General features: G+C 39.8%; 1 protein-coding gene across 1 annotated transcript; it reads left to right on the top strand.

The window, feature by feature from the left end:
- Positions 1-154: 154 nt before the first annotated feature.
- Positions 155-17,928, top strand: OGFOD1 (2-oxoglutarate and iron dependent oxygenase domain containing 1). Its single transcript, XM_010988451.3, has 13 exons — positions 155-385; positions 1,907-2,052; positions 5,632-5,678; positions 7,280-7,380; positions 8,889-9,005; positions 9,604-9,695; positions 9,890-10,018; positions 10,313-10,426; positions 11,905-11,984; positions 12,263-12,576; positions 15,635-15,757; positions 16,198-16,256; positions 16,765-17,928. The coding sequence occupies exons 1-13, from the start codon at positions 232-234 to the stop codon at positions 16,924-16,926; spliced, it is 1,638 nt and encodes a 545-aa protein (XP_010986753.3). The 5' UTR covers positions 155-231; the 3' UTR covers positions 16,927-17,928.
- Positions 17,929-24,904: the final 6,976 nt, after the last annotated feature.

Raw genomic sequence — 24,904 nt, 5'->3', positions numbered from 1 at the left:
ACCCTCTGGCGGCAGGAAGTAGAGAGGCGGTGAGGGGGCACCATTGGACCAATCGCTGCTGAGATAGTCGCAATATATGGAGCTTCGATTGGTCTATCATTACTGGTCCCGCCTCTTCTTACTTTGGTACTTACTATTGGATGGCACAGGAAAGCGGGCATTCTGGGAATTGTAGTCTCCTTAGGAAATAAGCTGCTTGATCAGTGTGGCGTGGGTCTCGTAGCTTGCGAGATGAATGGGAAGCGGCCTGCTGAGCCCGGCCCCGGCCGGCCGGGGAAAAAAGGAAAGAAGGAGGTAATGGCGAAGTTTTCGGATGCTGTCACGGAGGAAATCTTGAAAAAGCAGGTGGCTGAGGCCTGGAGCCGCAGGACGCCGTTCCACCACGGTAAGCGGGTACTGTGAAGAGAGGGGCGCAGCGCAGGTCTGGGGGCCTCTGAAAAAGTCCCGGCGCTCAAGCCGATTCCTGAGCTGCAAGGCGAAAAGGGAAGAGGCTCTTGGAGAGAGTGTGACTTTGGCCACCTCCGACTCGCCTACTTGGCCTGTTGTCTCTTTTCACTCCAAGTTATGTTTGGATTTAGAAACCTAGAAGAGAAAGAAATTTAGGCCGGGGACTTTCTCCAAGTAGAGGACATCCAAGTTATGGAAATTCTGGAATTAGTGATTACTGAGTTAGAATCTTCTCCACTAATTGTGCTTGGTTGAGCAATGGGTTCAGCTCCTTCCTGTGTAAAGTTGGGTAACTAATAGTATTTCCCTTGGAGAGCTCATGTTGAATGAGATCAATACAGTAATGTATGTATACATCAATACATGTTTTCCTGAATAAGGACCAGTAAACATTTGGACTCATACTTGAGTGGCTTATGCTATTTTTCTTCCGAGGATCATGTTTGGTTGTCCCATGAAAGCGTATTGTTGTGAGCTGCCAGATAGCAGGCACCTAAGCTTACTCGATTTTGCAGGCCTGTAGTTCAACAACATGACCCATGAAAATAAACATATTTTGACCAAAGGAAGGAACCTACATGGAACGATTCCAGCCTCAGCTTCAAATATCACCCTATAGGATAAGAACTCTGCTTAATGCATCATGCTTTCCATTCGAAAGTTTGCCATGATTTTTGTTTCGGTGGTTAAGTGCTTTGAAGAGGTGAATCCTGGGTTTTCCAGATGCCTGTGGAAAGTGATAGCTCAGTGTTTAAAGTGCAAGCTCTGTACATTCAAGGAATTTTCAGATTCCTTATCCGTGGGATGGAGATATTGATGCTGTCTACCTTAGAGTTGTTGAGATTAAATTAAATAATGCATGTAAAGCACCGCTGTGCCTGGCACCTGGTGTGGGGGGGTGGTGATCAGAGGGGTGCTTAATCTATCCCACTAGAAGCAGTGGGCAAAACATTGAGGTAAAAACTAAGGCGTTAGAGGCGGTTATGCCTAAATTTTTTTTTTTAAAGTATGTGTGTTGTAACTTCTTCTGACAGTAACTTGGAGAAGGAAAAAAGGATTGAAGAAAAATTGCCAACCAGTATTGCTATTCTCATTTTAAATTTGCTGCTCTCATTTTAAGTTTGGGGACAGGAATGAATTAAGACTTTGAAATACACTCAATTAAATAAGTAATTATTGAATTAAAAAAAAAGCGAAAAGAATGGGAGCTTTATTTTAGTGACATTACCTGTACTCACCTTAAGGAGTAATATTTTTAAGCACAATATCTTTAAAAAGTAGTATTGAGTGGGTAAAGAAAAAAAGGGAAGAGCTTATAATTCTTCCCCCATATCTTAGACTTTACGTACTAGGTTCCTGAAAATTCATGACCATCCCTTTTGTATTCTCTCTACTGTACTATTCACGGGTCAAAAATACAAAAGGGAAAAAGCCATAGATAATGCTTTCCTCCCAACAGAAGCCATTGCCATGGACATGGACCCCTTTCTTCACTGCGTGATCCCAAACTTCATCCAAAGCCAAAACTTCTTAGAAGGACTTCAGAAGGAACTTTTGAACTTGGACTTCCATGAAAAGTATAACGATTTATATAAGTTCCAGCAGGTATTTATGCCCCTTTTACATTAGCTTTTCTGCTTTAGAAGCTCATTCTCTATAAAAATCATTCAATACCTTTAGATTTGAGGTTTTAGTTTGTGTTTGCCATGGAGGGTCCTGGCTCTGACTTTGTTAAAAGCATTCATTTATTTAACATAAGCTGAGTGTTAACTGTGCATTAGGTGCTGTAATTATATTATATGGGAGTCTTTGCCAGTTGCTGCCCTGAAAGCATTTAAAATCTAAAATAACAGAGGGGGTGGTGATAGTGAAAGATAGTCAAGCCAATGAGTAAAGTACATTATAAACAAAGGAGAGAAGTACATTTTGGGGAGTGGTATAATGAAGAGAGAGTACGTTGGAAGATAATAACCATTTAGATTTTTAAGTTCATGTCTTTGTTTTAGGTGGCTTGATGTATTACAGTATGTCCTGCAGAGAGTTAGATCCATTCTGTTTTTGGTGGATAATTTAATTTGGCACAAAAGACTATCGCAAAATCAAGGCTGGTTTTTCTAAGAAGACAGACCCAGTGTAGGTATAGAGGTATGCAGGTCATTGGTTTCCCCAGTTTTGGGGGTATCTTTCAGTATGTGGTGTACATCACTCTTGGAAATCCTTTATAAAACCTCAAGGATATCAACCCTTAAATTCACAGAAAATAAAATAAAAATGAAAAAGATGAAAAACTCTTTTGGTTTTTTGTTTGTTTGTTTTGCATTTTTCCTTTGATTTATTTTTCTCTGGGATAAGACAGTAACATTTCTTTCTTGCTTTTACTTTTTTACACTAGAGCTGGTTGTGTCCCCTGTCTGTCAATCTTTGGACCCTGTACATATGATGAATTTGCCAGGTTGACTACACAAATGGTGTGACTCTTAATAATTCAGAAAATCTAATGAAAAATACACTTTATCCGGAGTAAAGTTGTATAGGTTAATTAAAAAACATAGTTGTCTACCTTTGTAATTATATCAACTCAGATAACACTGGGCCTCTTTTGTTGCTTTAGGGCAGTTGCATCTCTGATTGCTGAAATTGAGAAATCAAAGTGGTTTTCACTTAATGCAGTTTAGTAGATGAAAATACTTCCAACTGTGAAGTCAGTGAGAGGCAAAATAATAAGAGCCCTAGTGCTGAGGGGGGAAAGAAGAAACCATTACTTTAGATTCTCATGGGTGCTTGGTGAAACTCTTCTCTGCTGTGAATATTTTTTTACTGTGCTCACGTTGGGACTGAATATATAAATGTAAATATAAATATAAAACCTGCTTTCAGTCTCCTGTCCCTTTTCACTTCACTCATGTCCCTTTTTCTTTGCTTGTGCTATGAATTGACTTGATAATTAGGTTTATAATGTCCTCTAATTCCCCAACCAGGTTTGTCACTAGGAGTAGCCTGATATTCTGTGTTTATTTTAAAGCAAGCATTATTGAGTGCATGCTTTATGCCATGCTAAATGCTTTGTGTTTATTCATTCATTAAATCCTTATAACAATACCTTACTATTCCTGTTCCACTGATGAAGAAACTACATCAGTTTTTCCTTCTCTTCTGGATTATTTCCTTCAACATACCAAAAAAAAAAAAAAAAGCTTTTAGTTCTTTTCATCTTAAGAAAAAAAATGTTGAGCTAACTTCCCTCTTCACCTATCACCTATTCCTCTGTGCCCCCTTGACAGCATTCCTCACGAGTCCTCTGTACTGTCTTAAATTCCTCTTCCATTTTCTGTTAAGCCCACTGTAACCAGGCTTTCGCCTTTTACCCCCCACTGAAACTACTGTCAAGGTCACTCACAACTTGCACATGAGTAAGTTCAGTCAGCAGTTTCCAGGCCTGGTCTGACTTGACTCTCAGCAGCATTTGGCCTGTTGTGTTACTCCTCCTTCCTGGAGACATTGTTTTTCACTTTCCTTTCAGGACACCATGCTCTCTTCGTTTCCCTTTTTTGTCACTGGCGAGTCTTTAGTTTCCTTTGGTATGTCTTCCTTTTGTACCTGACTTTTTAATGATAGAGTACTCTAGGGCTTAGCCCTTGGGTCCCTTCCAGACAGATTCCAGGCTTTGCCTCAACTCTTGGGTATCTATTAAGTCTCACTCTTAACTCCAAAACTAAACTCCTGATCATCTCCCCCTAAATCTGCTCCACCCACAATTCAGTTAATGGCATCTCAATTAATGGAAACTCAATCCATCCAGTGGCTCAGGCCAAAAACCTTGAGGTCATCCTTGATTCCTCTCTCACATCTCATATCCAATCCATTGGGAAATTCTGCTGGCTCTCCCTTCAGGATATATTCAGAAAAACCCATTTCTTTTCACTTCCACTGCCAATAGCCAACATCTGATCCCAGCCATCTTTTTCCATCACCAGGATTATTAGTGTATTAACCAGTCTCCTTACTTCCATCCTTGCCCACCTACAGCCCTTGTGTTCTTTTAAAATATAAATGGACCCAAGAGAATGGAAAACATTTGTTCACATAAAAACTTGTACACAGATGTTCATAGCAGCATTATTTATAACAGGCAAAAAGTAGAAACATCCAGTGTCTTATCAGCTGATGAATAGATATCCATACAGTGGAACATTATTCAACCAGAAGAAAAGAATGGAGTTCTAAATACTGCTGTAACATGGATGAACCTTAAAAACATGCTAAGTGAAAGGAACTAGACACAAAAGGCCACATAGTGTATGATTCCATTTGTATGTAATGACCAGCAAAACATATGTAAGAGACAGATTAGTGGTTGCCAGGAGCTGGAGGGAGGGGAGAGGGGAGTGACTGCCTAATGGGTACAGGGTTTCTTTTGGGAGAGATGAAAATGTTCTGGAATTTAGTGGTGATGGTTGCACAACATCTGAGTATGCTAAAAATCCACTGAATTACCTTCAGATGGTTAAAATGGTAAATTTTATGTTATGTGAATTTTATCTCAGTTTTTAAAACTGTAAATGGGATCATTTTATTCGTTTGCTCAAAATCTCCAAAGGTTCTCATTTCTCTGACTAAAAGCCAGACTACTCAGAGTGGTTCTGAGGCTCCCACTGCTCTCCCCAACTCTCTGCTCCGGCCACACAGCCCCCTTGCAATTTCTGGAACAGGCCAGGCATTCTACACACTCAGGATCTTGAGTCCTCCTTGCCTAGACATTCCCTTGGCACACCTCCCAATCTCCGTGAAGTCTTTGCCTCATCTCAGTGAAGTATAACCTTCATTTGCAAACCATTCCCCATCTCCCCACCCCTGGTCCCTCATACTCTTATTTTCCTCATATATTTATCACCTTCTCTAATACTGATAATCGACTTTTAGGTTAATTGTCTCTCTCCCTCAAGAACATAAACTCCACTATAATAACTATGTAAGTATTTGTTGGGTAAATAAGGCACAGAGAGGCTAAGTTGCCTGAGTCACAGAGCTGCCAAACAGAGGGGCCATGCATCAAACCTAAGCAGTTTGGCTTCAGAGTCCAGGCCCTTAACCACAATGCTGTGCTCCCAGAGTCCTCACTGAACTCCTCTCCTCTGTGCGCCCGATTTCTGAAGGAAACCCTTTTTTTCCTTTTTCATGATCAAGTCTGATGATTTGAAGAAGAGAAGAGAGCCTCACATCTGTGCTTTAAGGTAAACAAGGATTCATATTTGTTGGGTGCCTAATGTGTGCTGGGCAGAGGAGTAAGTGCTTTAAATGTTATGTCATTTACAGTCTTTGTTGGCATCATTGCCGTCTTTGTAGAGGAGGAAACAGACTCTTGAGAAATTAAGTAACTTCTTCAAAGCTACCAAGGTAAAGATTGAGGGAGCTAAGATACAAGCCCTTACAAACCCAAGTCTGTCGGATTCCATGGCCCAAGTTCTCTATGATAGAATGTTCAACCTTATTAGTAATCAAGGAAACAAATTAACACTGGAGGTACCATCTTTGACATATTTGGTTGGCAAATATCAAAAAAAACTCCAGAAATATAGATACCTTTATACACGGCTGCAGTCTTTCTTAGAAGGTTGTTTTGAAAGATGTATCAAAACCCTTAAAATGATGCTTGTCTTTTTGTAGTGTAATTATACTTACAAGAATTTATCCTGAGAAAATAATTAAGGATATACTCAAAGATTCTATACAAGATTGTTTATAGTAACATTGTTCATAATGGTGAAAAATTACATACAAATTAAATGGCCACCCATCAAGACTGGAAGAGGAGCTTCCTATGGAATACATTTGTGGAAGCTGATGTTACCAGTAAAAGAGGGCTTGAAGGCTTCTGATAATATTTGATGCATAAAGTATCAGGACGTAAGACTTGGCAGAAATGTTGAGCACCCACACTACCTGAAGCCTGGTTTAGCGGTTTGCTGTGTTGGCCTATTCTGTATAATTTGCAGCTCTGCCCATAAAAAGATATTTGGTAATAAAACGTCAAAGGATCAACATAAAGACTTGATATTTAGTTATCAACAGCACAACTGCATTTTATGGGGATTTCGGTTATGTACATTTGGACTAAGATGATACAGAAAATATTCCCCTCATTTGCAAAATTTGAACTAATATAGACCCTTTAAAATGTTTTTAAAAATATTTTCTATTTTATTGAGATATAATTGACATTAAGTGTTTTTAATTCATCGAGGTTAGCAGAATTTCAAAGTTGGCTGAGTGAGTTTTAAATTTATTAAAGAGATTTCTAAACAGAGCCACTTACGCTGGGAAATGGAAGTGTTCCACCATCTTTTTTTGGTATCCTGTTAATATCAGAACTTCTGTGAAAAAATCTACTGATTATTGCACAGTTAGCATAATATTCACCATTATTGCAATTTAAAGTTTTTAATTTACAACAGTGTCACCTACCCAAGTATTCATTAAACAATGGTGCTAGTATTAGTGCTGAAAAACGTGTCTAAAAATCCCTAACTTTAGACTGGAACATTGGTGTGATAAATTGTTATGACAAAAGTCAGACCTCTACCATGACAAGCAGTATTATAAATTTAGGAGGAAGAAAATAAAATGAAACAGTGGAACAAAAATACATTACAGTAGAAAGGCTTACATTTACTTGTCGGAATATTAGTCCTAAACTATGCAAGTTTAAAGTGAGGGACGTTCTCGAGAATGGTTCTCAAATACACTGAAACCTCCAGGAGAAAACAGTTGTGGTGTAGATCCAAATGGAGCCCACATGATGGTATAACAAGGTATCTTTTGTTTACATTTCTAGGAAAATTCTGTTTGAACATTTCCGGGCTTGGCTTTCTGACATTTCCAAGATTGACCTGGAATCAACCATTGACATGTCCTGTGCTAAATATGAATTCTCAGGTAAGAAAGATAAAACCCTGATGTGTCTAAGATTTAAAGGCTTTAACTAAACAATGATGGTGACTGTGTACCAAAATCCTAGACTACGTGTCCCTGCACAGAGTTAGAATCTTCTTAATGAGGAAGATCTGATTCAGCTCATATACAGAAATGCCCATCTTATTGGAAGGTCTAAGGCAGTGGTTCTTTCGGGGAATATGATGAAAGCTGTTGACCATATTGTAACCAAGCTCATGGCCCACAGCACAGAGAGCCAAACTCTGATGGCAGGTGTTTGCAGCAAAGTGAGGGCACCAAACAGGAACAGGCAGCTCATGCTCAAAAACTCCAGACTCCTGGATGGCTTTCAGGCAGGGGTTCTTAATCTAGTGTTAGGGGAGAGGGTGGTAGGATACAGGATCATCAGCTCATGGAACCTTCTGATTGGTTGGTGGTGAGGTAACAGAGTCATGTTTCAGGAATCTCAATCATCAACCTTCTGGTTCCAGCCAGTCTGGGGTCTAGTGCCTGTGGTATGTAGTGCCATGTAGTCACCATCCTTCACCTGAGTAGTAGGGAGTTCTTAAGTTTCTGCAGAACAACTCAAGTACATGCATCAGATTGTTATCTACATCCCTTCAGGAGGAGTTAGGAGCCCTGTTACTCTGCTGTCCTAATCATTAACTGCTTGAGCCTGCACTTTGGAACTTGGGGAAGATCTAGCGTTTTTTTTTTTTTCCTATAAACAAGAAACGGGGGACACAGAAGGGCTTTTGTACTTAGGAAGATCCATGCAGGGTCCTGCTCAGTTTTGATATTTTCAGAAAAATGTTGATAATGCACACGCACACTTTGCATACAATATCAGGAAATTCAGAGGTGATATTGTAAACTCTACTCTTACTCTCCTAGGAAACAGATATCTCCCTCAATGCCTTTTTTCCTTTTTTTTTTTCCTTTTGAAGGTAATAAGTGAATATATTCTTAGAAAAAGTACAAAAAAGCTATATACAATGATGTTCATTAAAGCAGTCTTTATAATAGACAAGGAATAGAAACAACTTAGTTAACAAATTGAAGATTGATTAAAGGGGGAGGGAGGTAATTCATAATCCATATAGTGGAATAGGTATCCAGCCATTAAAAGATGCTAAGTGTATGTATTTATGTGGAAAGACACTCGCTGTGTAATAAAAAAAAAAAAAAAGCAGGTCACAAAACAGCCAGCGTAGAATATTTTTAAAAAGCTAATACATGTATGTTGGAAAAGTACTGGAAGAATATATGTAAAAATATTAATGATTATCTCTGAGTTACTTATTATGTATGTGTTCTTCAGTGTTTTTAGAGTTTCCCATATTGACAGTTCTATTTCCATAATTATAAAAGAGGAGAAATAAGTGTCATTTTAAAGCTAGAGGAGCTGACATTTCAGAAGACTATGAGATGGACGGTTAGGAATGCAGAATCAGATGTCAGCTGCTCCCTGTCCGCTCAGGGACATGCAGGTGTGCGTTAAACTGTTGCAGATGCCCTGCTCTGCCATGACGACGAGCTGGAAGGGCGCCGGATAGCCTTCATTCTCTACCTGGTTCCTCCCTGGGACAGGAGCTTGGGGGGCACCCTGGACCTGTACAGTGTCGATGGTAAGACTCATGCATGCCCTTCAACACCAGCAGCCACTTCTGAGTTCTCATACACAGTGTCTGCACTCCACAAAGGAGACAGAAGCTGTCCACCAGAGTGATGACCGCAGGGGGAATGAACACCAGCCCTGAGAACCACCTCTCTAAGTTGTACTTGAAATAATCGTTACTCCAGAGATAAATGAGAGTCAATTTGAGATGGGGAACAGTCAAACCCTGCCTCTGAATGCTGGCCATGGAAGGGAAGAGAGCTGTACACAGCTGCCTGTGGCTATGAATCTGCCCGGACCGGTCCATTTGGCAGGAGGTCAGGGACCTTTTTTTTGTTTGAATGATTAACACTAGAGTTGGACTCCAGAAAATGTTCAGAAGTTTTTCCACCCTTTATCGGTACTAGATGAAAGGTGTGGTAAGAAACAGATGTCGCCTAGCAGAACTAGCAAGTATAAGAGAAGTGGAAGGGGGTGGCATTTGGGGACCTGAAGGGGACATCTAGATACCCTTAGAGATATGTGAATGGTCAAGGTGAAACGAGGCTGCCTGGAAGTGGTTAATGATCATGAAACCACATTTATGGATGTGTTCTCTCCTGGTGCAGAACACTTCCAGCCGAAGCAGATTGTCAAGTCTCTTATCCCTTTGTGGAACACACTGGTTTTCTTTGAAGTGTCTCCAGTATCCTTTCACCAGGTAAAGACTGTAAGCCACAAATACTTTGAGTGCCAAAGAGCATGCTTTTCAGTCACCCATTATCTGAATGTGACAGCTTCCGGTTGTTTTCAGACAGTGTGTGAAGGGCCCTGAAATTAGTGTGCATTGCCTGGTACTCTTTTCCTCTATTCTTTGTGGTAATATTCTTTGTGCTGCTGGTCTTGTCTTTTCAGGTATCTGAAGTCCTGTCTGAAGAAAAGTCACGTTTGTCTATCAGCGGCTGGTTTCATGGTCCTTCAGTGTCCAGGCCTCCCAACTACTTTGAACCCCCCATACCTCGGAGCCCTCACATCCCGCAAGATGTAAGGATAAATTCCTGTTGCTGGAATTCTCATCTTAGAATCTGTGGTGTATCATTTGTTTTTCTGGTTTTAAAAGTGGCCCATCCTGATAATGAAACTAGGCTTTAAGCTTGCCTTTCCACCCTTCTTAGGTACACTTTCATAAAGTCTAAGGCAGAGCTTTTCCAGAAATTTATTTAACAAGGAGAAAATTATAAATGAGGATTTGCATATGTTTTACTAGTGTGAAATGATGTCAGGACAAAGGCAGTAGGAATTATTAACTCACTCTTTGCATTTGCTGCTTCTTTGCAGCATGAAATTTTGTATGATTGGATCAACCCTACTTATCTCAATATGGAGTACCAAGGACAAATTCAGGAAGAATTCGAAGAAACCTCTGAAATTCTCCTAAAAGAGTTCCTTAAGGTAGGTCAGCATATCCTGTCCAATATGTCATGTTTGGCACGCAGTCTTCCTTTTTGGGTAGTTGAATAGGCATCACTAAGAGAGTTTATGTTGCTTTTTGTTTTGTTCCAGATTAGAAAGTCTGTCATCCTCTTCTTCAAATAAAATATAGAAATGATGGTAATAGGTAACCTTGGTATCAGATGCTTGTTAGTGGGTTGAGTCCCTTGGGTACTCCCCAGTTCTGCAGAATCTTTAATGGTACACACACACACACACACACTTCTATACTAGGGGTTGTGTGTAGTTCCCCTCCTATTCACTTGGTGACTATGGTGTTTACTGTTACTTTTACTAATATATTATAATATATTACTAATTGATCAACACCTATTAACAAGTGTTTGAGAATGATGGGCATGTTATAGTGGAGCGAGAACTAGATCAAAAGTCAGAGACTTTATAGTCATGCCTTGGCTGTGTGGTTTTACTGATCTGAGCAAATCACTAAAGATCTCAGTTTTTGTTTGATCATCAGTTAAACCTGGCGACACCTGCCTTGCCCATCTTAAAGACTTGTGAGGGCCAAACGAGATCACACACGCTGACGTGGTGCTTCCCAGTTGGCCCTGGGTCCCATGGAATCACAGTCCCAAGAGCTGGTCCCTCACGAAAAAAGGCTGAAAGAGACTACACACTGCCTCTCTTGGAACTGTATAGCTGCCAGTAGCATATTAAGGAATTTAAGAAGTATTACAGTAAATAAACTTCTTTAACCCTACTTAATTCAGCTGGTTACCTAAACCATGCTTCAGGATCCTCTTTCCTGTTTTACAACTGATAGGATTACTGTTTGTAGAACCCTCCCTGGGAAAATGCATTAAACAAGTACTTATAAAGCTTCTTTATATTGAGAATATTTCAATAGATTAATCAGCCTCTTGTACTATACTAGACTTTGAGAATGCTAATTAAAGGGAATGAGCTAAGGCCTAAAGAATCTGTATTATTATATAGACATTTTGATTATAACTTTGCCTGTTTATGCAGTTTAATTTTTTTCTCACATCTTAATGAATTAAAGAGTTTGGGGGGAGGGTATAGCTCAGTGGTAGAGTGTGTTTAGCATGCACAAGTTCCTCAGTTCAATACCCAGTAACTCCATTAAAAAAAATTTTTTTTAAGTCTATATTATGATCTTCATGTTATAAATGCAGGAATTTGAGAGGTTTAGCAATTTGACATAGGACATACAACTACTTAAGAAAATGGCCCAAATTGACACTCAGGTCACTTGGCTAAAGAATGCTGACGATTTATCTAGTCTTTGCTCTGGCTTCACCATACCAGGACTGGGGAATCTCATGTGAAAGGTGTGAGAGCCACTTAGCCCTTTGAGGAACCAGCCAGAATGATTCTGCAGAGCTGCTGTACCTGCCAGACCAGTGTGAAATCATAAGGAGACTTGCTAACTGCTGTTTTATTTACTCATTTTCCAGCCTGAGAAATTTGCAGAGGTGTGTGAGGCTTTGGAGAAAGGAGATGTGGAATGGAGCAGCCGAGGTCCTCCTAACAAAAGGTAGAACCCATCATCCAAGACGTTTGTTTCTGTATTCAGCACCTCCTGTTTGTCCACAAGGGTTACCTCTAATAATAGGACATTTGCCCTAACGATGTTTTGTTCCCAGGGACATCCAGTAGCAGACCCTAACAGAATCTCACTATCGTAACAATTTGTATTTTAGTAAGTTATGCCAGGGTTTAGGGAGAGAGGTACAAAGCTAGTTATCAGCTTTCATTCATGAATAATTTTACATCTGTGGCTTTGATGAACACCTTGGCACTGCTGCCTTTCAGGTTTTACGAGAAAGCTGAGGAGAACGGGCTTCCTGACGTCCTGAAGGACTGCATGGCTTTATTTCGCTCCGAGGCAATGTTCTTGCTGCTCTCCAACTTCACAGGCCTGAGACTTCACTTCTTGGCCCCCTCAGAAGAAGATGAGGTTGAGGACAAAAATGAGGGAGAAGCAGCCTCTGCTGCCGATAACACTGAAGAAGGGACTAGCCACAGCTCCTCTGAGCCAGAGAAGTGTCAGGCAGCCGTCAGCAACAAGAGCCAACCGAGCAGTGAGCAGACAGACCCAGAGCCAGAGGAAGATGAAGCAAAGAAAGGTAAGCTGCTGGTACGCGTTGTCCTTATTTACCATGAAGTGTTCACGATTCAGTCATTTATTCATGCAGCAAATATTTCTGGAGCACCTACTCTATGGTCGGCCCTGTTTCAGGAACTGGAGATCAAGACAGATAGGTCTCTGCTCTCCCTGAGCTTATGTTCCAGTAGGAGACAGAGACTCAGCGATACACAAACAACAAGAAAACATCAAATAAGGACAGGTGCTGTGCAGACAATTTTTATAGGGTTATGTGCTGAGGAAGGTGGCCTCTCAGGTGAATGGGGCAATGTGGAAAAGCCTGTCTGAGGAGCTGACATCTAAGCTCAGATCTGAAAGACAAGGATCTGTGGGAAGAGCATTCTAGGTAGGAAGAACAGCTGGTCTGTTAGGCCAACAGCAGTACAAATGGTGGAGAGAAATACAAGTGGCTTCGTCTAAAATGACTAAAACACAAGAACATAAAGGAGAGGAAGGTGAGTGGCTTCTTTCTGTTAAGCCAGTAACAGACTGCGAAAAACTTGCTTGAATTTGGACAAATAGAAGGAAATTATTGAAAGTAGAGGAAGTTTAATCATCTACAAACGACATAGAACAGAGAAAGATACAGGAAACTTAAGAGGAACACTTCTGTGGAAATTTTGGCACCATTAGCTGAGCAGCTATAAATTCAGCCTTATGTGTTTCAGCACCTGCTAAATCAGATGAGATCTGTTACCCAGCTCCTCTCCTCAGTCTTACCCTCCGCTGCTTCCTCTCTAATCTCTTGAGGAGGATGCTTTGCTGTTAGAAGAGCAGAGACAAGGGAGGTGGACGCCCGGGGAACAAAACCCTCAGTGTGAGTTGCTAACCATGAGCGACATAACTCAGGTTCTGTAGCCTCCCAAACTGACCGACCTGTCCCCTTGGTCACCACAGATACTTAGAAAAACCAGACACAGGTGGCTGGCATCAATACACACGACAGCCTTTCTTTGAAAGGTTGGTTTTCCTTCATAGTTGATATTGGCATCTGTACCTAGACCCTGAAAGGAATCAGGTGAAGATCAGTGGGGCCTCAAGGGCTTTTTAAAAAAGTATTTGTCCACTTCTATTCCTTTTTGGTTTCATTTTTTATGGGAATCTACAACTTGGAAGGAAATCTACACAGGCAACCAAAAGATGCTTTACTCTATTATTGAGCATCTACTGTATGCAATGCCCTGGGCCAAACTAGAGTGGGGAATACAAAAGTAAATGAGAAAAGTCACTATTTATAAAATTTACCCTCTTAAAGAAAAGCTATAAAACTTTCTAAAGTAAAAGCTGTAAAGTCTTTGAGGCATGTAATAGCAGTATTAATTGCTGGCAGAGATCGGGCACATCCAGCAAGAGAACCCGGACCATTGCAGACCTGACAATTATAAATTTTTTAATACTATAAAAATAACATGACAACTTCAGAATGTTTGGAAAACAAGAAAAAAGAAAATGATTATCATTCACAGGGGCCACTATTGACATTTAGAACAGATCCTTCCAGTCTTTGTTGCTCTGTAGGCACATACATATTTGCATATATACAGGTGTTTGTGTGTATATACACTCATGTCTTAATTGGATGATGTATTTTTCCCACTTAATATTTAATGAATCTCTTGTTATTTTACATTCTTATGTAACAGGTCTGTGCAACACCTCAGTTAGGAAGCCCTTGCCTCCCCCAAAGTAGCTTTAGAGATAGCTCTTTGCCAACACTGCATTTCTAGAAACTTTTATTTGAAGAATGTATTCCACAGTTAAAAGTTTTGAAAGCCACTGTTCCATAATATAATTTCTAATGACTGTAGGGTCTTTCATCAGATGACCTTAGCCAGCCCTGTGTTGGACATTCAGATTCTTTCCAGTTCTTCACTATCATCATAAACAACGATGCAACCATTTCTTTCTTCAGAATAGCCCTGTAGAAAGGCAAGCACTATATCCAAGACTGCACCAGCTTCTAAGGCAGTTTCCCTCCCCAGAATTTGTGTCAGCTTGCTCTCCCTCCGCTGTGGTACATGATGGTGGTTTCCTTCTTCCTTGACAAACTAATAATTGTATTTTCCAACTTTTCGGTATTTGCCTTTCATTGATCAATGAGTCTACATTTTTCCCTGTATTTATCGGTTATTTGATGATTTTCTTTCACAAATTGTCTTTCATGACCTCAGCATAGTTTTCCTTTGAGCTTTTGTTATTTTTATTTTCATTTACAACTTTTTTAGTTTCATAAAATGTTTCCATACTCAGGACTGTATTAGCCTTTCATGGTTTCTGCTTTTGGTGGTGATATGCTTAGAAATCTCTTCTGTACCCCAAGGGTAGATGAAACAATAGTCAGAGGATTCTGAGAAGATAGCAAAGTTAGAGTCACCAACTAGACGACAGTTGCACTTGTAGAATCTGTCCAGTGTACCTGTTTTGGACCTCTGGAGTCTCTTGAAGGCTTGCAACTCCAGGGGAAGGCTGTGATGATAGATTGCAGTTATTTGATCAGTTTCGGGTCTTAGCACAGTAGCTACCCACTCCTCACCCTCAGCCAGCAGCTGTGCACAGCTTGCGGGAGCCAGGGTAGGCAAAGGGGACCCTGTCCTCCAAATACCGGGGCTCTGGTTCCGATCGCTGATTGCTGCTTTTGATCCAGAGGTGCAAACATAGAAGTGGGCAGCCATCGTTGTTGCACAACCTCCCATTGTTGCAAGCCCCTCCCCATGTGGCTTAAGTGACTTGCAGGGGATTTAAAGGACCAGTGACAGTTTCACAGCTTAAATATATGCTCCATCTGAAACTTATGGTAAAGAGAGAAATAGAAAGTCAACGTTTTTCCCTCAAATAGTCAGAAATGGTAATGTCTGCTAATCATTGTAAGGCTTACATATTATATATAATATTATAATGGAGCAGTAGGTCAGCTGAGATTTATGGAAATGGTCTTTCTTCAGGGCTGTACTATTCCTAATTATCATTCCTTTGCAATCTAGCAGTGGTATCAAGATTATTTTAATTTTTTTTTCTGGCCTTCTGTTGTTTTTTCTTAGAATCAAGTATTCCCACATGCCAGGGGGAACTGAGACATTGGAAGACTGGTCACTACACTTTAATCCATGACAACAGCAAGACTGAATTTGCCCTGGACTTACTTTTCTACTGTGGCTGTGAAGGTAAGAGGGGCAGTCTCTCCTGAGGGACCCTGTCCAGCTGAACCAGTTCAGACGTAACTTGCCATGGCCAGGATCTCAGATCACAGGAGCTCTGTGTTGGAAGCAATCTTAAGGGTCATGAATTTAAGTCTCCCAACTCAAAGTATGATTTGTGTCTGTGATTGAGGTATAGCAGATGGACTGAACCATAATTTCCCTCTAAGGAACCCTCTAGAGCTTTTAGGCAGTTGTCCTTCCAGGTATATCTTATATTTAGTTCTGAGTTTTCACTTCTTACTCTTTATTGATTCGATGGCAAGTTCAGGCTCATAAGTCAGAGTTGGTTACTACTGAACTCCCAGATCCCCCAGTTTTAAGCAGCAGCAGATCAGTGATTTAAACAGATGATGAAACTCTTGCAGTGAGAGGTTTCTGAATACCGTTTGTTTTCCCTTTGTAAGGCTGGGAGCCAGAATATGGTGGCTTTACCTCCTACATTGCCAAAGGTGAAGATGAAGAGGTAAGCTGCTTCTGACAGCAAACTATCCTTTTTAGTTCATGAAGACACTTTCGTTATTCAGAGACCCAACTGTTATGACCCTCTTCTGCCAGTGCCTTTAACTGATAAATCCATGTTGGTCTGCCTGGCAGAGGTTCAAATTTCTAGTAGAAAATACTCAGCATGAAATAAAGATGCTAAAAGATAATCACTAAGCCTTCATTTTAGCCAGCTGAGAAATTCCAAATAAAGAGTCAGATGGTGCAATCCTATGAATCTTTCAGTGTAGTGAGAAATAAATGCATTAGGTAGAATCTTTATGGGTATGTACTGGAGTGGGGGTTTTAGAAAATGTCTTGATGGCCAGAGCAATATTAATAGCTCTTCCTAGTAAAGGATCTTTTAAAGGATCCCCTATCGCCAGTCTGAGTACATGATAATGGAAACCAGCAGCTGTTCAGTGGTGAATCACTGAAGAGGTGACATTAAGTTCTGTGTTCTGATGTATCATTGTATTTGCCTATTTCAGCTGCTAACAGTGAATCCAGAAAACAATTCTTTGGCATTGGTCTACAGAGATAGAGAGACTCTGAAATTTGTCAAACATATTAACCACCGAAGCCTAGAACAAAAAAAAACCTTCCCACACAGAACAGGTTTCTGGGACTTTTCATTTGTCTATTACGAATGACAAGGCTGGGCAAAGCTGCAAAAGAAGAGCCTTCCACAGTGCTGGGACATCTGGAAGAGGCAGGCATCGAGTGAAGGAGAGCCACGAGGTGACCTGGGAGGCAGCGTTCTTAGAACTGTGTGGTTGTCCTTTAGTAGGGCTCAAGATGACTGTCCTCAGTGTAGACCTTGAGCTGGGAGCTAGGTACTTATAGCTTGATTTAAAAAACAAAAAGTGTTTGGCTTTTTCTTTTACATTCAGTTCTGTTTTCCATATTAGCTTCTTCAGTGATTAAAAAAAATTCTGTGTGTGTGGTAAAATATATGTGCCATAAAATGTACCGCTTTCACCATTTTTAAGGGTACAGTACAGTGACATTAAGTACAGTCACATTGTTGTGCAGCCACCATCCATCTCCAGAACTTTTCCATCTTCCCAAACTGAAACCCTGTCCCCATTAAATAGTAACTCCCTACTTTCCCTCCTCAAGCCTCTCACAAACACCATTCTACTTTCTATGAATCTGACAACTCATATTCCTCATCAGACAAATAGCAGAATATTTGTCCTTTTGTGACTGGCTTATTATTTCAGCATAAAATCTTCGAGGTTCATCCATGTTCCTAGTGATCTTCTTTAAATATATACTCATAAATTTATGATTGTGGATTCTTCCCTTCCTAATCACACTGATTTAGAAGATTACAGAACTTCACATCTTGTTCATTCTGGGCCCATTACACTTCCTCCCACTGCCTATGGCTTTGTCCCACGGTGACGCTCCCTGGACTGAACAGACCTAGACAATGTGTAGTATATTCCCTTGGAAAAGGCCTGGCCTAAAACCCTGTGGCCCCAGGAGACTTTGGGTCAGTAAGGAAGATGGCTACTTGTGCTGGGGGTAGCCATTTCCAGGTGGCCAGGGCTCCTTCATCCTGGAGTTATGGCTTCAGTACAACTAAATGATGCTTATCTCATACATGGCTTTCATTTCCTAAGTACAATAAAGTCACTGTAACACTAGTTGCCTTTCTTTTCTTTAAGAGATCAAATGCTAAAGGCCACATCAAGATGCCGAGGCTGTCCATGTTGTTACATTCTATTTCCCCTACACTGAGGGATTATATAATAGCTACTGCCTGTGTGCGTGGGTGTGCGTGGATGGGTGTGTAAGCTGTCACTGCATCTTTAGTTGAAAGATGCTATTCTCGTTCCATCCCAATGCTGTTTCCCTGTTAAGCTTTCTCCTTTTTACATTTATTATTAGCTATTGCAGTAGCTTTTATTTTGGATTTTACTAACTGATAGGAAAAGCATCTTTTTATTATGTTATCAGCTTTTATCTCCTAAGATTTTGAGTATTAACTTTTTTCTAAAATTTCCATTTAAATGAAGAAAATAAGTTTCACTTTCTTTTAGGTTGATGGTTTCAAAAATTTGATTTTGCATGCCAGTCAATAAAAAATGTTTTCACGTGTATGCCCATTATGCGGATATTTATGAATTTTATACATTTATAATATTAAGTACAAACACTTACAAATTTTTAAAGGGTGAGATAAAAAGAAATGCCTAGAACTAGTTCTAATACTGTCTTTCCCCACTCACATGGCAATGGACCATTTGCATGCATACTGTTTTGGGGACCACAATTTTTTAATCATAGCTTAGTGACACTCAAGTGGGATTACAACTGCGACTCTGTCACTAATGGTTTAAATTTCAAAGCTTGCCTTTTGTTTCAAGTTCCTGCAGACTGAAGGTCATCCCTATACCATTACTTTCACTCAGTTGCTTTCTAATGTGTTTATGTGAGTGGGAGTGAGAAGGGTGAAGTTCTAGTTAACTCCCTGTCAGTGGCATCACCCAGGAAGCCCCAGGGAATAGGGCTGAGCCCGGAAACCATCATGTGTGCCAACCTTGGAAAATAGTTTTAGACTTATGGTCCAAAGTAACATCTAAAAGTTCTGGAGCCCTGAGTCTTAAGTCTTAGATCCTCCACAAGGAATTAAATTTACTTGTTAAGTTCTCCTTAATCTCAGTGTGTTTATGGTCTATCAACACAGCAGAATCTACACACTACAGAAAAGGACTCTGGTGACCAAGGGGAGGGAATCCCTGAGAGCCAGACTGTGATGTTGCGGTCAGTTACATCATCTACAGCAGTACCTCTTAGACTGTGAAGGATGGTGTAACTTGCAGGTCACTCTTCTGCACTGAAGATACCCAGTGATTAAGAAGTTGCTTTTCCTCAGTATTTCATTCTTCATGTTGATTTTTAGGGCCTGGAATGAATGTTGACAACTGTTAAGTAGCAAAAGAGGAATTAAAACATGGGCATCCTTTTTATACTTCTTGTAGATAAAAGCTATGACGGTCACCTGTATGATATGTCACCCTTTCTTAATTCTTAACAATGAACTTCCAATTCTTACAGTTCCTTTTAATAAAGGAAGATTTTTTTCCCCCCAGAGAGAATAGCTTTATATTTTTTTCAGATTATATGGATGACACATGTTCATTGTGAAGAGTTAATACAACGTGTGAAAATACAAAGTAAAGGTCACCTGGAATCCCACCATCCTGTGACAACCACCATGGTACTTTGTGATATATCAACTTTGCTGGACTGAACTACATTCCCTTTCCATGTTTCCAGTTAGGATGAGCCACAAATTCTTGTGCAAGATATGGAGGGCCCAAATGAGGCAGCAGCCATTCTGTAACTCACACACCCTGTAGCTTACCTACTGGCTCACCTCAGTGTGAATCTACGTCTACACCTGCAACTGCTCCACCTTCCCCTGGATCTTCCTTCAGTTTTTCTGAAGGGCCTCAGTTTCTGCAGGATGCCCACACCATCAAGGTCACAGGCAAGAACAGCCACAGATTTTAACATGTCCTCATAGGCTCCATCCTGTGCCTGTGGTTCCAGCTTGTTCTTGTCCTTCCCAGCTCTACATCCTGACTGCCTGTCCTGTGGGCTTTAAGTTCCAGCATCAGACTAGAGAATGTACAGAGACTATTTTGCCACTTCCTACAACTGTGTAAGGTCAAGTCCCCGTAAATCCGCTTTATCATGATATAAATTAAGAACATTTTCATAAAGGTATTTGAGAGCTTATTAGTATTTCTTTTAGGAGAAGGAAAAGTAAAATGTTTAAGGAAGAACTCTATAAATAATCTAACTTTAGTTCCTCATTTAAAGACGTAGAAAATGAAGCCTAGAAGAGAAAGAGGCTGTTAGGTTGTGAACCTGGCTTTTCTACAGCTCATTGATTGTCTCCCAAACTCCTCTGAATGTGGTGTTTCTTTCCCATAGACTACTGAGAGAAATCAATGCTTGGGCTATCTGTCCCAGACCAGCATTTCCTTAACAAAGAGGTTCTGGCTACATTATCTCTTCAACACCATTAGATACTTACCACTACAACTGAATGAGAAAACACAAATCCTGTTAAAAGGGTCCTTGATACCAGAGGCAGGCTCTCCAGCCCACATGGGAAACTTGGACATTCCTACAAAAGCAGATGATTCCTTCTCTGATTGATTTAAAATCAGTCCACACAGACAATTTTGAAAACTACTTGGAAATTGTACATGTGGTTTCATTTCAGGAATAGCAGATTTCTGTACCAAACAAATAAAAAGATGACTCATGAGCATATAGTGTGGGGAGGGACCAGATGGGCAAGAGGCAAAAATGCAAAACACCAGGCTGTAATGGGTATCTTACTGTATTTTAGTGTCAAAGTGAAATTGGAGATAATTTAGTTCTATGATCACAGGACTCTGCACTGGCAGATTTATAACTGCTAATTATAAAATTTGAAATGTTAATAATGTTGAAAATTATTCTGGTAAAGCCCTTCTAGGGTTGCAATTAATAGTTGTAAAGTTCCTAGTTCTTTGGTTTCTGAAGCTACTGACAGGCTTAGTGAGAACAGACACTCCCACAGAGAGCAGCAGATGCTTTTCTGTGCGCAAGGCACTGGCTCAGCACTGTGCGGTGGATAAAGCTGATTAAGATGCAGCCTCTGCTCTTATTTAATAGGGGATTAAGATTTACATAAACACCGAATGTAAAAAGGGTTAAAGAATAGACATGAGAGAGGGAGGTCTCGAAAGCATCTGAACTGAGCCTTGATGCATTTGAATAGGCAGACATGGTGGGAAATAATAAAAACTATACTCTCTCTAAAATATTGAATACCTGAATCTGGTGGTGAAAAGGGTGACTTTAAAGGGAAAGCTCAAAAAATGACTAGAAAGTGTTCTCCCACATACCTGAATCCTCAAGATCAACTTTTAAATAAAGGCAGAGTGTTCACTTAAAGCTTCAACAAAATTCAGCAACAAAACAGAGCTTAAGCTGTAGCTTCTAGAAGGTACTCAGATTCTACAGGATAGAAAAATATGGCAACAAAATAGAGAAGTAGCTGATAACCGAACAGTTTTTCTCTCCCCTAAGCTGAACATGACTTACAGGAGGATAAAAAAGGTGATTTAGTTAGTGTTTTATGAACATTTTGCTCTCATCTAGTCTTCACTCACTTGGGACCAGTTAGAAATAGTAGAAAGGGCCATGACTACTTGGTTTCAAACTTCCACACTGCGACTTTCCAAGCTGTAGGATCCTACATTCTGTCTCTCTGAGCTCAGAGATACTAATATCAAGAGGATCATTAATTAATGTGAAAATAACTGACTTGTAAGCTATATATCAGGGCTATTAAAAGATATCTTCCTGCAGGTCGACCCCTTCAAGCCTTGCCCATGAATATTTTTAGGTATAAGAAGGAAGTTTTCATACCAAAGAACAACAGAATGATCTTTAATGAGATTATTGTTTAAGGGTCCCTAAAAATGAATGGTGCCATACAATTTAAAACCAGTACCAACTAGAAATTTTAATCTCAGAAGGTATAAGACTATGGCTAAAACAGAAAGACTTCACAGTGGGACTTGAGTTTTGCCAGTAGCTCTGTGACTCTGGCAAGTAATTAATCCCTACACTTTAGTTTCCCCATCTTTGAAGCAGGTAAGATACTTTACTATTTCAAGGATTACTGAAAATAAAATAGAATATGTGGATATCTTGAGCTTACAGGTTGAAAATGCAAAACAAAAGTTATTACAGGGGCAAACAGTCTTATAAAAAGTAGGACTCCTTAAAGTTCACATTTCAGAAATAGAAGTAATCCTAAGTGGTCAAATGGAGGAAGCTAGTAAAATTAACTGACCACAGAGACAAGGCCTTTTCCCTCAACTACTTATGAATGCTTTTAAGATGTGACACTAATGTTTTGGCACTAAACCAGCCCTAAAATCTACCTTAAGGCAAAGTTTTAACTCTTAGTGAAGGAGTTGCTAGCTGTTGGCACAAACACCAGCTTTCTCTTCCTTGCAGGCATATAACTAGGTAGCATTTCCTGGCCTCCTTGCCATAAGGTGTGGCCACGTTAGCTAATGGAATGTGAGTGGAAATGATAGTGTCCTATTTCCAGACTAGAGCTTTTAAAACCTTTTGCTTTTCCAGTGGCTTGGATATAAATAACTAAGGCCCAAAACAACACTTCTCAAATGGGGTTCCAAGAGAGAGAATTAAGCCCCAATGCTATAAGGTCTTCACTGTATGCAATGAATGTGAAATAGTCACCCAAATCATTTTCCTGAAGCTTATTTCTCAAGAGAACTCAGGTTGAGAAAGGCTGCCCTAGAAATGATACAGCTATATGACTAAAGGAATCTGTGTCCCTGAATAACTACAGAGAAATTCTAACATAAATGAGAAATAAATGAGTCACTATGAATTTTGAGGTCTATTTGTTTCAGCAGCTAACATTACTCCAACTAATAGATCACCCTAAATTGAATCACCCTTAAAACAAATTTGTTTACACTCACCTTTCAGTGATTAAAAAGAAGACACATACTAAAGATCTGAATGGACATTTTTTCTAAAGAAGACATACAGATGGCCAACATAATATGTACAGATGGGTACATGAAAAGATGCTCAGCATCATTAATCATCAGGAAATGAAATCAAAACCACAGTGAGATATCACCTCACACCTGTTAGAATGGCTGTTATCAAAAAGACAAGAACTAACAAGTGTTGGTGAAGATGTGGAGAAAAGGGAACCCTCATGTACTGTTGGTGGGAATGTAAATTGGCGCTACAACTATGGAAAACAGTATAGAGGGTCCTCAAAAAAATTAAAAATAGAACTATCATGATCCAGCAATTCCACTTCTGGGTATTTATCTGAAGAAAACAAAACACTAATTGGAAAAGATACCTGCATCCCTAAGTTCACTGCAGCATTATTTACAATAGCCAAGACATTGAAACAATTTGTGTCTGTTAATGGATGAATGGATAAAGAAAATGTGATGTACACACACATCTCAGAAATAGAAGTAATCCTAAATGGTCGAATGGAGGAAGCTAGTAAAAAGCCTTAAAAAAAAAAATGTCTTAAAAAAATGAAATCTTACCATTTGTGATGACATAGATGGACCTCAAGGGCATTATGCTAAGTGAAGTAAGTCAGAGAAAGGCAAACACCATATCATCTCTCTTGTATGTGGAATCTAAAAACAAACAAAAACGAAGCTCACAGATATAGAGAACAGACTGGTGGTTTAAAGAGGTATGGGGGGAGGGGGAAGAAATGGGTGAACTATTTTTTGGTTTTGTTTTAGTTTAAATACACCAAATTTTTTAAAAATGCAATCTTTCAAAAGAAATAAAAGGGAATGAGGACAAAAAAGAAGGAAGTTTAGGAGTAAGAGTTTTTTTAAGTAAAGGAAAAAAGATAATGTACACTTAAAGACAAAGTAGAAAATGAGTTTAAGATGATTGCACCACGTTGAGGAGGAACCAAACAATGCAAACTAGCGGTAAGATACTGCGTTTCGAGAGAACATTTCCTCGCAGATGTTACAGGTGAAATTCTCTCACCTTTCCTCTGAATGGTAAAGCAACAGATGAGGAACAGAGAGAAAGAAGCAGAAAATAACTAGGAGTTAAAAGAGAAATCGCAATGTGAGACCTGTTCAACTCAATTACTTGATTTACTTTTTTAAAAATAGCCATTAAAAAAAAAAAACCTCTCCTTTTATGTGTTCCATATATTCTCTTTGGGGTTTCATATTGGTCAATATTCTGATGCAGAGAAGAGACTCCTCACAAGACAATTTGAATAAAGGGACTACCGCATGCCAGAGGGCTTACAGAATTCTTAGTGGTTGAATAAAAATCTGTAGGCTGCAATTCCAGAATCTAGTCTTAAGTCCGTACTGTAGAACCAGGCTGCCAAAGGTAGCTGCTGCTTCTACCAGATCAGGAAGCTGCCTGTGAAAGCAGGAGGCACCCCTTATTACTTATACATGTACAGGCCTGCCTCAGTCTACTGCTAAATTAGCTACAGTTACGGTTCTGGATCAGCATCTAGGAAACCTCATTTGCAAATCAGGAAGCTGCCATTCTAACTTCAGGGTCTCACATCATGCCACCTTTCCTACTATCCAGAATCTATTTCTGCTAAATCAGCAACCCTTGAGACAAAGAGTTTGGCTCCAGAACCATGCCACATTTGCTACCATCTACATCAGATACATGCCCAATATCCCACTTATCTCAGTTCAAATTTCAAGTCTCACGTGATTGCACTTGAAACGGAAGCTGTATCAAACCTGGGTCACCAGCTGAAAATGAACTGGAGAAATTTCTGTTGTAGCTTCCCGCTCTTCACAGGAAAGAGAAGTCATACTAGAAGAAAACTGGAATAGATAATTTGAGCCAAACCTCCATAACTGCATTAGACCTCACTCACATTTCTCCACACTCAACTCTGAAAATTTCAAACTTATTTTTGTTATATAGAGTATTATATATTTGTTCCATCTTTGAGCATGGTCCCCAAGTTGAGAACATTCTTACTGTAAGTAAGTTCTTAATAAATACACATTCAATAAATTGATGTGATTG

This window comes from Camelus dromedarius, chromosome 9 (assembly GCF_036321535.1).
Source record: "Camelus dromedarius isolate mCamDro1 chromosome 9, mCamDro1.pat, whole genome shotgun sequence".
Classification (NCBI taxonomy): domain Eukaryota; kingdom Metazoa; phylum Chordata; class Mammalia; order Artiodactyla; family Camelidae; genus Camelus; species Camelus dromedarius.
This window is presented reverse-complemented; position numbering and strand designations above follow the sequence as displayed.

Excerpts from the sequence above, each read along its gene's own strand:
- OGFOD1 (XM_010988451.3), top strand. The coding sequence starts at position 232 with ATGAATGGGAAGCGGCCTGCTGAGCCCGGCCCCGGCCGGCCGGGGAAA. Across the intron at positions 2,053-5,631 it reads ATTTATATAAGTTCCAGCAG|TCTGATGATTTGAAGAAGAG; the intron begins GTATTTATGCCC and ends TTCATGATCAAG. Across the intron at positions 11,985-12,262 it reads CGAGGTCCTCCTAACAAAAG|GTTTTACGAGAAAGCTGAGG; the intron begins GTAGAACCCATC and ends GCTGCCTTTCAG.